The sequence below is a fragment of the Poecilia mexicana genome, unplaced genomic scaffold (assembly GCF_051168715.1).
Source record: "Poecilia mexicana isolate PSO_F unplaced genomic scaffold, ASM5116871v1 scaffold_4, whole genome shotgun sequence".
NCBI classification, from domain to species: domain Eukaryota; kingdom Metazoa; phylum Chordata; class Actinopteri; order Cyprinodontiformes; family Poeciliidae; genus Poecilia; species Poecilia mexicana.
The window spans coordinates 5497953-5511765 of NW_028263373.1; the positions used below are offsets into that span (position 1 = coordinate 5497953).

Sequence of the window (13813 nt, forward strand, 5' to 3'; positions counted from 1 at the left end):
TCTCTGTAAAATAAAATATTATGTAAGTTGTTTTGAAAAACATTAGAATATAAGCACTTTTATCAAATCTTCATTGTGGGCAGATCATGTAAGTTCTTCTTAAATCCATGGAAACTCAACAGTTTGTAAGGTAGGTGAGTTAGCTCAACAGGTTAGAGCACCGTGCCGGTAATGCTGAGGTCGTTGGTTCAAACCCCGTATGGGGCAATTCATGTGTGTAAGGTCTTTCAGACAATCAACACTTCAAAATAAATAAGGGTTCAAAAATAAAATCAATACAAAAATAAAATCAACACTTTACAATAAATAAGGGTTCAAAAATAAAATCAACACTTTACAATAAATAAAGGTTCAAAAATAAAATCAACACTTCAAAATTAAAAATGGTTCATTTATGTTTTCGTAACCACCTGAATAATATGTAGTTGCGCCCCTGGTTGTGTTAATCCATTTGAGGAGCCGGCAGTTTATCTTGAGGAAATAAATGATGATCCAAAAGTTAATTAGACTGTAACATGCGCGGTCCGCTGCTCAACCACTGCAGACGCAGCTCCGCCGCTGCGAAGACTTAGAAACCGCTGGGAGTAACTCATTCAGTGGATTTAACAAATGGAGCCTTCTTGGTGCACGTTACCCAGGAGAGCGGCGCTCTGGAGGAGCTGCAGACGTTTCGGAAAAGCGAAACCACGCAAATAAATAAATAAATAAATAAATCCTGGTAAAGCGCACACTGGACCACGTAGGGTAAAACACTCACAGAGTTCAGTTGATCTGTTTGGATCAGACAGATCCAACTGACGGATGAATTAGCGCAGATTTGTCTGCAGATGGGAACCAGGAGGAAGTGCGTTCAAACCCCAGCGGGTGAAGTGATGCTAATTTAAGTGAAGTCGCTTAATTTAATTTATTAAAAGTTATTGGGGTGGTTTTTGTCACTACGGAGAAAAATGTAGATGCCTTTATCTGCTTAATTTGTGATGGGATCTGGATTCACAGTGAATATTAACTAAACCGCATAAAATGCGACTAAATAGCCGATGTTAATATGATTGTAATTTCACGGACAAAAATAGTACATGACCGATTTTGTTTTATGTTGTCGGTCAAGATAACGTCTAGCGCAACCTGCCGCCCTGACACCAACTCACACACATCTTCATTCACAATCTTACTTGTAAATCGATTTTTCTATTCTTGGACGTTTTGATGTTAGCTTGTCGATGTCTCAGTTTCATTCGCTGGGAAAATCAATTAGCAGCTTGAGGTGACTCTGCTGCTCTCTAGTGGCGAGAAGCCGCAATGTTGGCTGGTAACAATCGGAAAGCATTGTGGGAGATGTAGTTTGTAATCAATCCGTGCTCAAAACCAATTTTAAGTCAATCATCGGCCTATAAAATGTTGGGGGGGCCACATGTGGCCAGAGGGCCTTGAGTTTGAAACATGTGCATTACACCATAGAACTGCCAATTGGTAATTGAAGTAAAGTAGCTTCGATTTCAAAAATGCCTACATTGAAGTCGATTGGCAAATGAACCATCACGAAAGAGGAAGGCTCTTGTTGTCTCACTGCACCCCAAGAGATGCAAAACCTACAAAATCCTCTTCTGTCTGGTTTCGAACCAGAGACCCATTGCGTGTAAAGCAAACATGATAACCACTACACTACAGGAACTGAACTTCTCTGCTTGTTTCAGTTTGAGGTTCCAAAGTTGATGATGTGAGATGCAACGCATGAAAATTTCAACTGAGGCTTGCACTCAGATGCCTGGATTCAGAGTACAGACCACGACACCACAGAACCCTTGTTGACCTTTAGTAAACACCTGTGATGAATAGAACATGCAAAAACTGTTTCTGTCTGGTTTCGAACCAGATACCTTTTGCATGTAAAGCAAAGGTGATAACCACTACACTACAGGAACTGAACTGCTCTGCTTGTTTCAGTTTGAGGTTCCAAAGTTGATGATGTGAGATGCAACGCATGAAAATTTCAACTGAGGCTTGCACTCAGATGCCTGGATTCAGAGTACAGACCATGACACCACAGAACCCTTGTTGACCTTTTGTAAACACCTGTGATGAATAGAACATACTAAAACTGTTTCTGTCTGGTTTCGAACCAGAGACCTTTTGCGTGTAAAGCAAAGGTGATAACCACTACACTACAGGAACTGAACTTCTCTGCTTGTTTCAGTTTGAGGTTCCAAAGTTGATGATGTGACATGCAACGCATGAAAATTTCAACTGAGGCTTGCACTCAGATGCCTGGATTCAGAGTACAGACCATGACACCACAGAACCCTTGTTGACCTTTTGTAAACACCTGTGATGAATAGAACATACTAAAACTGTTTCTGTCTGGTTTCGAACCAGATACCCTTTGCATGTAAAGCAAAGGTGATAACCACTACACTACAGGAACTGAACTTCTCTGCTTGTTTCAGTTTGAGGTTCCAAAGTTGATGATGTGAGATGCAACGCATGAAAATTTCAACTGAGGCTTGCACTCAGATGCCTGGATTCAGAGTACAGACCATGACACCACAGAACCCTTGTTGACCTTTTGTAAACACCTGTGATGAATAGAACATACTAAAACTGTTTCTGTCTGGTTTCGAACCAGAGACCTTTTGCGTGTAAAGCAAAGGTGATAACCACTACACTACAGGAACTGAACTTCTCTGCTTGTTTCAGTTTGAGGTTCCAAAGTTGATGATGTGAGATGCAACGCATGAAAATTTCAACTGAGGCTTGCACTCAGATGCCTGGATTCAGAGTACAGACCACGACACCACAGAACCCTTGTTGACCTTTTGTAAACACCTGTGATGAATAGAACATACTAAAACTGTTTCTGTCTGGTTTCGAACCAGAGACCTTTTGCGTGTAAAGCAAAGGTGATAACCACTACACTACAGGAACTGAACTTCTCTGTTTGTTTCAGTTTGAGGTTCCAAAGTTGATGATGTGAGATGCAACGCATGAAAATTTCAACTGAGGCTTGCACTCAGATGCCTGGATTCAGAGTACAGACCACGACACCACAGAGCCCTTGTTGACCTTTAGTAAACACCTGTGATGAATAGAACATGCAAAAACTGTTTCTGTCTGGTTTCGAACCAGATACCTTTTGCATGTAAAGCAAAGGTGATAACCACTACTCTACAGGAACTCATGTTGTTTGTGGTGTTGCTGGTAGATAATCCAATCTAAATTTTGTTAGAGACTCGGGGGGGGGGGGGGGGTCAACAATGGGCATGGAACAAAGTCAAATACTTAAACCACAGATCCTCTCAGAGAGCACAGTAACTTGGTGAACAAACTGTCAGACTTATAATTGTGCTTAATTTCACATTACAGTCCATAAACTAAGCCTGGGATCAAAAAATGTATAGAAAATGTCATTAGCAGAGACAAATGCTAATGACAGAGACTTGGCTAAATGGCTATAAAATAAAATCAATCGTTACAAATAAAAGATTTTTCAAAAATAAAATTAACACATTAAAATAAAAATAAAAAATCTCTGAAATACAATCAACACTTGAAAATTAAAAATGGTTCAAAAATAATGTCAACACTTCAAAACACAAAATCTCTGTAAAATAAAATATTATGTAAGTTGTTTTGAAAAACATTAGAATATAAGCACTTTTATCAAATCTTCATTGTGGGCAGATCATGTAAGTTCTTCTTAAATCCATGGAAACTCAACAGTTTGTAAGGTAGGTGAGTTAGCTCAACAGGTTAGAGCACCGTGCCGGTAATGCTGAGGTCGTTGGTTCAAACCCCGTATGGGGCAATTCATGTGTGTAAGGTCTTTCAGACAATCAACACTTCAAAATAAATAAGGGTTCAAAAATAAAATCAATACAAAAATAAAATCAACACTTTACAATAAATAAGGGTTCAAAAATAAAATCAACACTTTACAATAAATAAAGGTTCAAAAATAAAATCAACACTTCAAAATTAAAAATGGTTCATTTATGTTTTCGTAACCACCTGAATAATATGTAGTTGCGCCCCTGGTTGTGTTAATCCATTTGAGGAGCCGGCAGTTTATCTTGAGGAAATAAATGATGATCCAAAAGTTAATTAGACTGTAACATGCGCGGTCCGCTGCTCAACCACTGCAGACGCAGCTCCGCCGCTGCGAAGACTTAGAAACCGCTGGGAGTAACTCATTCAGTGGATTTAACAAATGGAGCCTTCTTGGTGCACGTTACCCAGGAGAGCGGCGCTCTGGAGGAGCTGCAGACGTTTCGGAAAAGCGAAACCACGCAAATAAATAAATAAATAAATAAATCCTGGTAAAGCGCACACTGGACCACGTAGGGTAAAACACTCACAGAGTTCAGTTGATCTGTTTGGATCAGACAGATCCAACTGACGGATGAATTAGCGCAGATTTGTCTGCAGATGGGAACCAGGAGGAAGTGCGTTCAAACCCCAGCGGGTGAAGTGATGCTAATTTAAGTGAAGTCGCTTAATTTAATTTATTAAAAGTTATTGGGGTGGTTTTTGTCACTACGGAGAAAAATGTAGATGCATTTATCTGCTTAATTTGTGATGGGATCTGGATTCACAGTGAATATTAACTAAACCGCATAAAATGCGACTAAATAGCCGATGTTAATATGATTGTAATTTCACGGACAAAAATAGTACATGACCGATTTTTTTTTATGTTGTCGGTCAAGATAACGTCTAGCGCAACCTGCCGCCCTGACACCAACTCACACACATCTTCATTCACAATCTTACTTGTAAATCGATTTTTCTTTTCTTGGACGTTTTGATGTTAGCTTGTCGATGTCTCAGTTTCATTCGCTGGGAAAATCAATTAGCAGCTTGAGGTGACTCTGCTGCTCTCTAGTGGCGAGAAGCCGCAATGTTGGCTGGTAACAATCGGAAAGCATTGTGGGAGATGTAGTTTGTAATCAATTCGTGCTCAAAACCAATTTTAAGTCAATCATCGGCCTATAAAATGCTGGGCGTAAAATAACATGGCGGGCCACATTTGGCCCGCGGGCCTTGAGTTTGACACATGTGATTTAGAGCCTTGGTACTTTGAAGTAGGCTTTAGAGCCAAAACAAACTATAATCTCAGTTTGATATAATATCCTCAGAATAAAATCCCTCAAAAATGAAAAAGTATGTGATCCAATCTTTTAGAACTTCTCGTTCTGAACTCCATTTTCTTTCGGTTCCAAGAGCAAAATGGAGAACTCAGGGAAAGCTGGGGAATAGTTCTCTCTTCTAAATTATAGCCGACAGAAAAACAGCAGAGAAATGGGAATGTCCTCTTTTATAAACCTGGTGATTATTTCTAGCCTAAATCACAGCAGGACCAATGTAATCTCAGAGAACTTAATAGAATCAATGCGATGCAAATAAAAAAAAAAAGGTAAAGAAATGCTGCAGCAAATTGATCATACTGTGAAGGTAATTGGAATAAAGCTGTCACTACAATAAAGTATCGCCTGCAGTAAACATCTGCTTGAAAGCACAATCCTGATACCTTTGGACTAATGCTCAGGGAAGAAAAACACATGTGACACATGAATTGATGTCCTCATTTTCCGCATGTTTTCCTCAGACGTGCCGACTCCCTGCTGGGAGAGACGGCAAGGAAAAACAAACAAGCGCAGCCTCCGAAAACACCAAACAGCCGCAGACATCAGAGCAGCAGACAGTCAGACAGACAGGTAACCAGGTGGTGACTTACATCTTGGTTGCTCATGTCCCAGTAAGGTCTCTCTCCGTACGACATCACCTCCCAGGTGACGATCCCGTAACTCCACACATCTGAAGCAGAAGTGAATTTCCTGTAGGCGATTGCCTCTGGAGCCGTCCACCGCACTGGGATTTTACCCCCCTGAGGGAAAAAAGAGCGAGAAAAAAAAACGAAGACAAAAGGCAGAGATAAAAGATGACAGCGAAAAAAGAAAGGCTGCATTGAGGGAATTTGTCATACTTAGGAATTCAGCTTAGGCAGAACAAAGTATAGAAAAAGGTCATAGGAAGGGCATCAGAATAGTGCAAGACATGGAAGTGTAAAAAAAATGAAAGAAACTGCATATTGATTGTATCAGAAGAGCTAATTACATTCATTTTCCCTGTTTTTTAGAAGTAATGAAGTAAAGAAAAAGCACACAAAACTCAAAAAATTTGAACAAACATACGTTTTCCAATCTTTTCTTTTCTAATAAAAACAAAGTATTTGTCACACAAAAGCTTCTCTTTTCAGATTGCTGACAGAAATCTACGATTAAAGGATGTAATATAACAACATCCTGGATTCCTGTGTTTGAAATACAATCTGTTGAAGGAAATTATACACAAGAAATTATTACAGAGAAGCTTTTTACTCCTTACCAGAGAGCTGGTGTAGGTGGGGTCAGAGGTGTCCTCCTCCAAATAACGCGATAAGCCGAAGTCGGATACCTTACACACCAGGTTGCTGTTCACCAGAATGTTTCGCGCTGCTAAGTCCCGGTGAACATAGCTCATCTCCGCCAGGTACCTGCAACATCAACAGGATTTATTGACTCAACGTGTGTTATCTGTTGCAAGCTTTGGTGCACTAATGGAATTTAGAGTGTGTGTTTGTGCCTTTGTGTGTTTCCGTGCTCGTGTGTGAGCCGCCTCCGATAAAATCGGAATGAGATTTAATATTTCTGTATGTTTGCGTGCTCACAGCCTGCAGTAAAACTCAGACGCTATCTGTGTTTTACTGCAGGCTGGGATGTGAGATCTCAAGCTGCCAAGTTGTAACGCTGCTAGTAAAATACCTGGGCTTACATTACAGCAGGTAGAGGAGTTTAAGTGTGCGCCGTTCTGCATAAGGAAATCAATCACTGAAGGATCAGAGAAGGTTTCCTGTTTATCTTTGTAATAAAATGGATTAGTGTGTGTTTGTGTGAGTGAGTGTGTGTGTGTGTCGGCACCTCATTCCAGATGCGATGCCTCTCAGCATGCCGACCAGCTGGATTACCGGGAACTGACCGTCGTTTTGCTAAAACACAGAAGCACATGACTGGATTCTTTTTTTCCAAAAATATTTCTCAACAGGTCTTTAGCATTTATTTAAACTTTTGAAGTTGACAAGACACAACAGTATTATAAAGTGCACATAACATACATTTTCAAAGCAAAGAAGAGTATAAATCTTGATAAAATAAATGAAAAATAATCACTAATTTAATTTTTTTTGGAATACACTGACACTCATCTTGAATTAATATCTCGACCCTTTAACCAGGTGTGTCCAAAATGTGGTCCAGGGGCCATTTGAGGCCCCTTGAGGGATTCTGTGTGGTCCCAAGTGCAATTCAAAACTGACACAGATTTGCTTTGCAGATGGATAATTCCTGATAAATTAAAAATTACCATGATTTTCATTTTCTTTTTGATTTCATAGTAAATATGAAATCATTTTTACTATAATGTTTTTATAAGGCATAAATTTATAAGATTAAACTGTTCTCCGTCATTGTAATGCCAGAAAATTGCATGAAAAAAAATGTAAGATTTACAGAGATTATGAAGTCATAAATTTGTAATAAAAATGGCAGCAGTCATTTAAGACTGAATTGGTAAATTTATTAGTCCTGTATACTTTCCAACATTTAAGTGGTGCATCTGGTCTCCTTTCTTACATCAGAAAGACTTCCTGCAGGTGCAAAGTCGTCGTGAAAGACCCGGGACAGTTAGGGAAAAAAATACATACATTCATAAGAGAATATTCAAGATTTGTTTCTTGTTTTTTGGTGGAAATTGACCACAAATTTCTACTTTGATCTACAATAGCACTAATAATCTGTAGTAACTTTCAGTAAAATGTTGTTACACAAAATCCTTGTTCAGTCACAAACCATCTTGAATTAAGATGCTGTTGAGCAAAAACGTTTTACTTAGCTAACAAGATGCAAGTTATCCTTGACATAAATCTAGCACAGTTTGAAAGAAAATGAGCAATTGGAAACAAAATATTGCAGTAACTTTATGTTTTCATCATCAGCAACTGTGCAGTAAAATTAGAAGTCTGGCAGGTGAGATAATATGCAGTGAAAGTTAAGTAAGCTAAACGCTTCTAAAAGCAAACCTGCATGGATTATCCCTCCATAAAACATCAAACCACTGCAGCTCCACTGAGAAGTCTGACCGCTTCAGGAATAAAAGGTTTGCAAATATATTTGTAGCTCTTAATCCTAGTAGCTTTTGCCAAATTATTTAGTTTCTCTTTAGAATTAAGAAAAATGTTTAAACATTTAATTGAATGAAAAACCACAAGTCCAATCTTTAATTTATTGGTAATTTATCTAATCGATCAAAACATAGTCAGAGAAGAACCAGAGCTCAGGTGGGAGAATCTGTCGACAGATCAGCTATTAATTGTGCACACAGTAAATTTATCCTTTATGAAAGAGCAGCAAAAAATAAGTAATTGTTGGAAGAAAGCTATAAGAAGTTCCACTTAAAGTTTGCCAGGAGCCATGCAGAGGAAACGGCAACTTGTGTTTGAAGAAGGTGCTTTGGGGCAAAATTTGGCCTATATGCAATCCCAATGTATAAAAATAACTTAGCACACCGTCTCCATACTGAGACATAATGGAAGCAACATCATGGTGAGGAGATGCTTTACTGCAGAGGGAAGATGTACAAAGCTAATTACAGTCATTCTGGAGGAAAACCAGCAAGCCACAGTTATAATGGAATGATAGATAAATAAACAGTGCAGGAAAGGCATAGTCAAAGTCCAGAACAAAACCGAGAATCTTTGTGTTGATCTAAAATGCAGACATGTTTGAGTTTGTGGCAGTAGTGAGGAGATAATAAGCCTATTTTTAAGTGATAAACATATTCCAGCCCGGCACTAAACCTTTCTAGGAGAGTGGATTAATCTGTGATAATATCCCAGAATTAATGGGTTTTCAATCAAAACAAACACATTTTTTTTGGTTTGTTTGTTTGTTTTCCTGTGCACAGATAAATGCCTCAGACTGGCTTATGATTCCTCCGTTTTAAAGAGGACATTTGCTAACAATCTGCCTTTAGGTGAAGTGGGCTGATGGCGCACGCAGCCCCCGTGGGACAGCCTGACATCTTCACAGACATTCATAGCCATGTTTATAATCCTTCCATTAACCGATTAATACAGATAAATCTCGGTCAATTTGTGAAACATGTTTACAGTATTCAGTTTGTACTGTAGGATATGCTGCACTTGCCGACTTTAAAAAGGACTTTGGATTTTTTATTTTTTTCCCCCCCTTTTTCACATCTCAGTTTCTTTCCTCCGTATCTTTTAAACCTTAGCGAAGCCCCCGACTGACATAGTTGCAGTCTGCTGTGTGTGTCTTTTAATTCATTTTGTGCAGCAAACTGTGCCTTTGATGCTCCCCTGGCCTAATCCTCCGCAGGGAAAAACCTTCTTCTAGGTGCACACAAACAAGCCGCACAGGCGCCACAGGTCCAGTCCCTTCAGGACGGTCACGCCAGGACAGCAACACCGCCAGGATCGATCACTGCGATCACTGTGTGTGTGTCTGTGTGTGTGTGCGCGCGCGCGCGCGAGTCATCTGATGGTTTCTGAGTCAAATGGGGTCGCGCTGTGAGAACTGGGCATCAAAGAGTTTTCTCTTTCTGTTTTTAGCAGCACCTCAAAAGGAGGCCGGGATCAAAGACATGGACAGGCTGGCAGGATGAGGGAAGAGTACAGGAAGGAAAAGAGCAAAAGCTAAAAAAGGAAGGACAGGAGGCCGTTTCTGTCTCCTCTTACGTGTCATTTTTGAAGCTCGCAATCCTCCCCTCCACTGGCAGTTTGTCCTAACAGTACAGCATGTACATAAATACTCCACATTTATGCACATTTATTTATTCAATGTGCCTACGTAAAACTAGGGCTGCAACTAAATCATTTCAGTTATCGATTAATCAACTGATTATTCTGACAATTAATCAGATAAAGAAAATGTTTCATTTTACCACTTAAGCCTTTTTTACACGATATCAGAAATACATTAAAAATGCAGTTAAACAAATAATTCAGTTCCTTATAAAACTGAAACATTTTTTGCTTAAAATGCAATAACAGCATTCTTTTAGCAAATTTGAGTCAGGTGAGGTGACTGGAGGAGTTTTGGCTGGAGTCTATGGACAAAGGTTGTTTTTATCTTAAATGCAACATATTGTGTTTGTATAGTTTTGGTTTAATTACTGCTCTGAACATGTTGAATTTTTAAGCAATTGGCACTTTTGTTTTAGTTAACAAATTAGTTGACGACGATTTCTATAATTGATTAATCACGATTAATCAGATTAATCGTTTCAACCCTACATAAATCTGACCTAGAATAAAAGTACTGAGTTGATAACCAGAGGACCCCTGTAAACAGTGATCTGCTGGCAGAATGATTCTTACCCTCAGGAATGAGTCCAGTGCGCCGTTCTCCATGAACTCTGTGATGATCATCGTCGGTCTGCTCTTCGTGACCACGCCCTCCAGTCTGATGATGTTCGGCTGGTCGAACTGGCCCATGATCGACGCCTCGGCCAAAAAGTCTCTCCTCTGACGCTCAGAGTACCCCACCTTAAGAGTCTTGATCGCTACGGGGATTTCTTTTTTCCCAAGAGGTTTCAAGCGACCTTTGTACACCTCCCCAAACTCACCTTAAAAATGACAAAAAACGACAGTAGAGCAAAAGATTTGACGGCAAAACACAAAAAGGTAAAGAACAAATTCTACATGAGATTCCAGAAAGCTGCACAGAATTCATCATTAGCAAAATTTTCAGTTTGTAACTCATTATCAACTACAAATGAGCATGGAGAAGAATAATTACATTCCTACTGTTTTTACAGCAGCTGAGTTGGTGTGTTTTAATTGTGGTAACGCTCTGATGCTTCACACTCCCTTCATTCTGATGGAATCCAAGCAGTTCCAGCAGAGCAAGCAGAGACTGAAGGGCAATGTTTTGTGTGTGTGTGGCTTAAAAGTGCAACAAACAAACGAATCCCATTTATTGCTGCTCTCTGGGGTGAGGAAAGGTTGTGTTTTCGACGTGTGAACAAGATAAAAAGGATTGTGCTATTATTACTGCTTAGACACATAGCTTTGCATGACACATCTCGTAATCTCTTGATTAAACAAAGCTTAATGGATCAAGAGAGCGCGCTGAATCACGGGGTCCATAGGTTTCAATCTTTTGTGAACATCTTGCTATATTCGTTGACTGAGTGGGGATCTCTGTTATTACTGAGCTTTTTATTTGTAAGTTTCAAAAAGATAATAGTTAAAGGTTCAATGTGTAGGAGTTAGAGACTCTTACCAGGACAAATTGCAGCTAGTTAAATAAGACTCCCACGAATGAACAAAACATGATAACAATGAAAATCTCCAAAGACTCAAATTAAAGGCAATGCCCTTCTCCTGGGGGTCAAATTAGGATTTGTATATAAACTTTAAACTGAAGTGCATTCCAAACTGTAATTGTGTTACTTCCCTAACAGTTTCTGTTTGTTTCTTTGTACATGATATCATAATTTGAAAACTTAGTTTGTTCTGAAATGCTCAGGTTTGAGTTCGAGTCTTTGGATCCCCAGAACCAAACATGGAGAAGCAGTGTTCAGCTTCTATGCACCTCAAATCTGGAACAATCTTCCAGAAAACTGCAAAACAGCCGAAACACTGAGTTCCTTTAAATGTGGACTAAAATCCCACCTACTTAGTTACTCCCATAACTAGAACACTGACCAATATTTTGATGTGTATTGATGAATTTGATGACAAAATGCAAAATTTGTTACTGGCTTCACAATCTGTGACTTTTTTGTTTTGTTTTATGATGTATTCTCTTGTTGCTGAAACAAATAAACTTAATTGAAACTTTGAATTGTTTGAATAAAAGCAAAGTAAAAGAAAGCTTTAAAGAGGGAATACTTATTCATCGCAGTGTAAGCAAATCTTAGATACAAGTCTGTCCCTGAACCCAAGATTGTGCATTCTGGCTATATAATCGTTCAAACTTTAAGTACAATTGTTTATTTTCATTGTTTATATGTAGTTACAGGGAGGAAAGTCAGTGGTTTTTGTGACTGTTGAGAAAAAATTACATAAATTCATCTGCTTGGTGTGAAATCGCACAATATTGATTCCCTGTTTAGCTTGTTTGGGTTGAATATTGGTTAAAATTAATTTAAAAAACTTAAATACCACTGAATGTCATTGTTATTTTAAATATCGATGGGTAAAAATACATTATAGCAGGATGCTTTTAACCCCAATAGTCAAAATAACGTCGCAAAAAAAAGTTTAGCACAAGCTCTGTTCCAAATACAACCTGGGAGAAAAATAATAATAATCTGAATTTTCCAAAAGCATCAAACAAACAATGAAAATTGAACCTCATTCAAAAACTGATCAAATTAGTGTCAAGGAGCAATCCCTCACAAGAAGCTGAACTAATTCTAACTTTTATAATCCATCACCTGATAAACTTACCTGGTCTGCTACATGTAACTAAAAACTAGCTCCAACCTCAGCAACCAGACTACTTTCATTCTGCAAAGGCACAGACATCTTTTGTCAAAATAAACGCACAGACATGATGATGGGGTACATGAGGATTGAATTAACTTCAAAATAAAAGCCGTTGCTGCACAGATGAAAAATTGTTGCGTGAATAATAGATGAGAGATGGGAATTGGATGACAGGGCCGTGCCGTTGAGTCTCACACTGATCTGTGCTCCACATATCATCGCTCATTAAAAACTATCTTGTGTCAGTGCTGTAAACCAGAACAAGCACAGAAGGAAGAATGGAAAGAAGATGGGATGGGAATGAGAGAGGATGCTCCATAAATCTAGGTTCAATCAACACTCTGTTAGTAAAGGACTGTTAGATGAGATGTCTCAGTCTGTCATATTATAAACATAATGCGTTTCACGACATTTCTCCAGTCAAGCAAAGTGGTTTTTGTGAAGGACATTTCCTACAGGCTGAGTGATAGTAATGGAAGGAGAGCGTTATCTCAAAGGAAGGGAATAAGGGAGTCAGGTGGGATATTTTTATTATCTCCGTAGGGCTCTCTCTTCTTCTTTTATCTTCACTTCCCAATCTGTTATTCTGCTTTTCCCTCCATGGTTCATTGTTCAGGATTTGTCTGAACAAAAACAAACTAAAACTCCAGAGGGTCTAAATCACAGAAAGCGTTGAAGATCGGATAAAGTATCAAAGGAGTACAGAGGAGGAAAACAAGAGTGAAACAATGTGAAAAGTGAGTTATGGAGCTGCTGACGGACTCAAAGTCTGACCACATCTCATTTCACCCGTCCCTGTGCTTCCCCCTCCCTCCCTGTCATTTTCATCCCTTCTCCATCACTTCTGGCTGGAATGAGAAACCCTTCCCTGAGAATAATAAAGCACCAAATGGAGGGATTACTAAAAGCCCCTCAAAGTGGTTCAACAGACCAAAGGCCAAAGCACATACTTGCAGTGTTGAGGGTCTGGACCTGGTTCATGACCTTTAACACCCAGGGCTCAGTGGGCTCTTTGGGTGTGATTGGTTTTTGGTCCTGTGTTAAATAAGTTATGAGTTATCAGGAGCAGACCATCTGAAGGAAAAACATTTCTCAACCTGGTCCGAGTTGCAGTAAAAGAAAAATATTATCCCATAAAATGAAAGGTAATGGCATCTAAACGAGTTGCAGATTATAGCAGAGAGGTATCAGCATTCACATGGCGACCCTCACACGTTCACAATCCCCGTCACATGGTTCTTTATAATGCTGATCTTTGAACTATTT

At 39.1% G+C, this 13813-nt stretch overlaps 1 protein-coding gene across 1 annotated transcript in view; it reads right to left on the reverse strand.

The window, feature by feature from the left end:
• The window catches only part of LOC106926383 (ephrin type-B receptor 1-like), a 99312-nt gene that overhangs the window by 13804 nt on the left and 71695 nt on the right, over positions 1-13813 (reverse strand). Inside the window, exons 14-17 of the mRNA XM_088004847.1 lie at positions 10430-10677; positions 6954-7021; positions 6382-6529; positions 5732-5881 (exon numbers count right to left, since the gene is read on the reverse strand). Of these exons, the coding sequence (XP_087860973.1) occupies positions 5732-5881; positions 6382-6529; positions 6954-7021; positions 10430-10677 (614 nt within the window). The remainder of the gene's footprint in view (positions 1-5731; positions 5882-6381; positions 6530-6953; positions 7022-10429; positions 10678-13813) is intronic.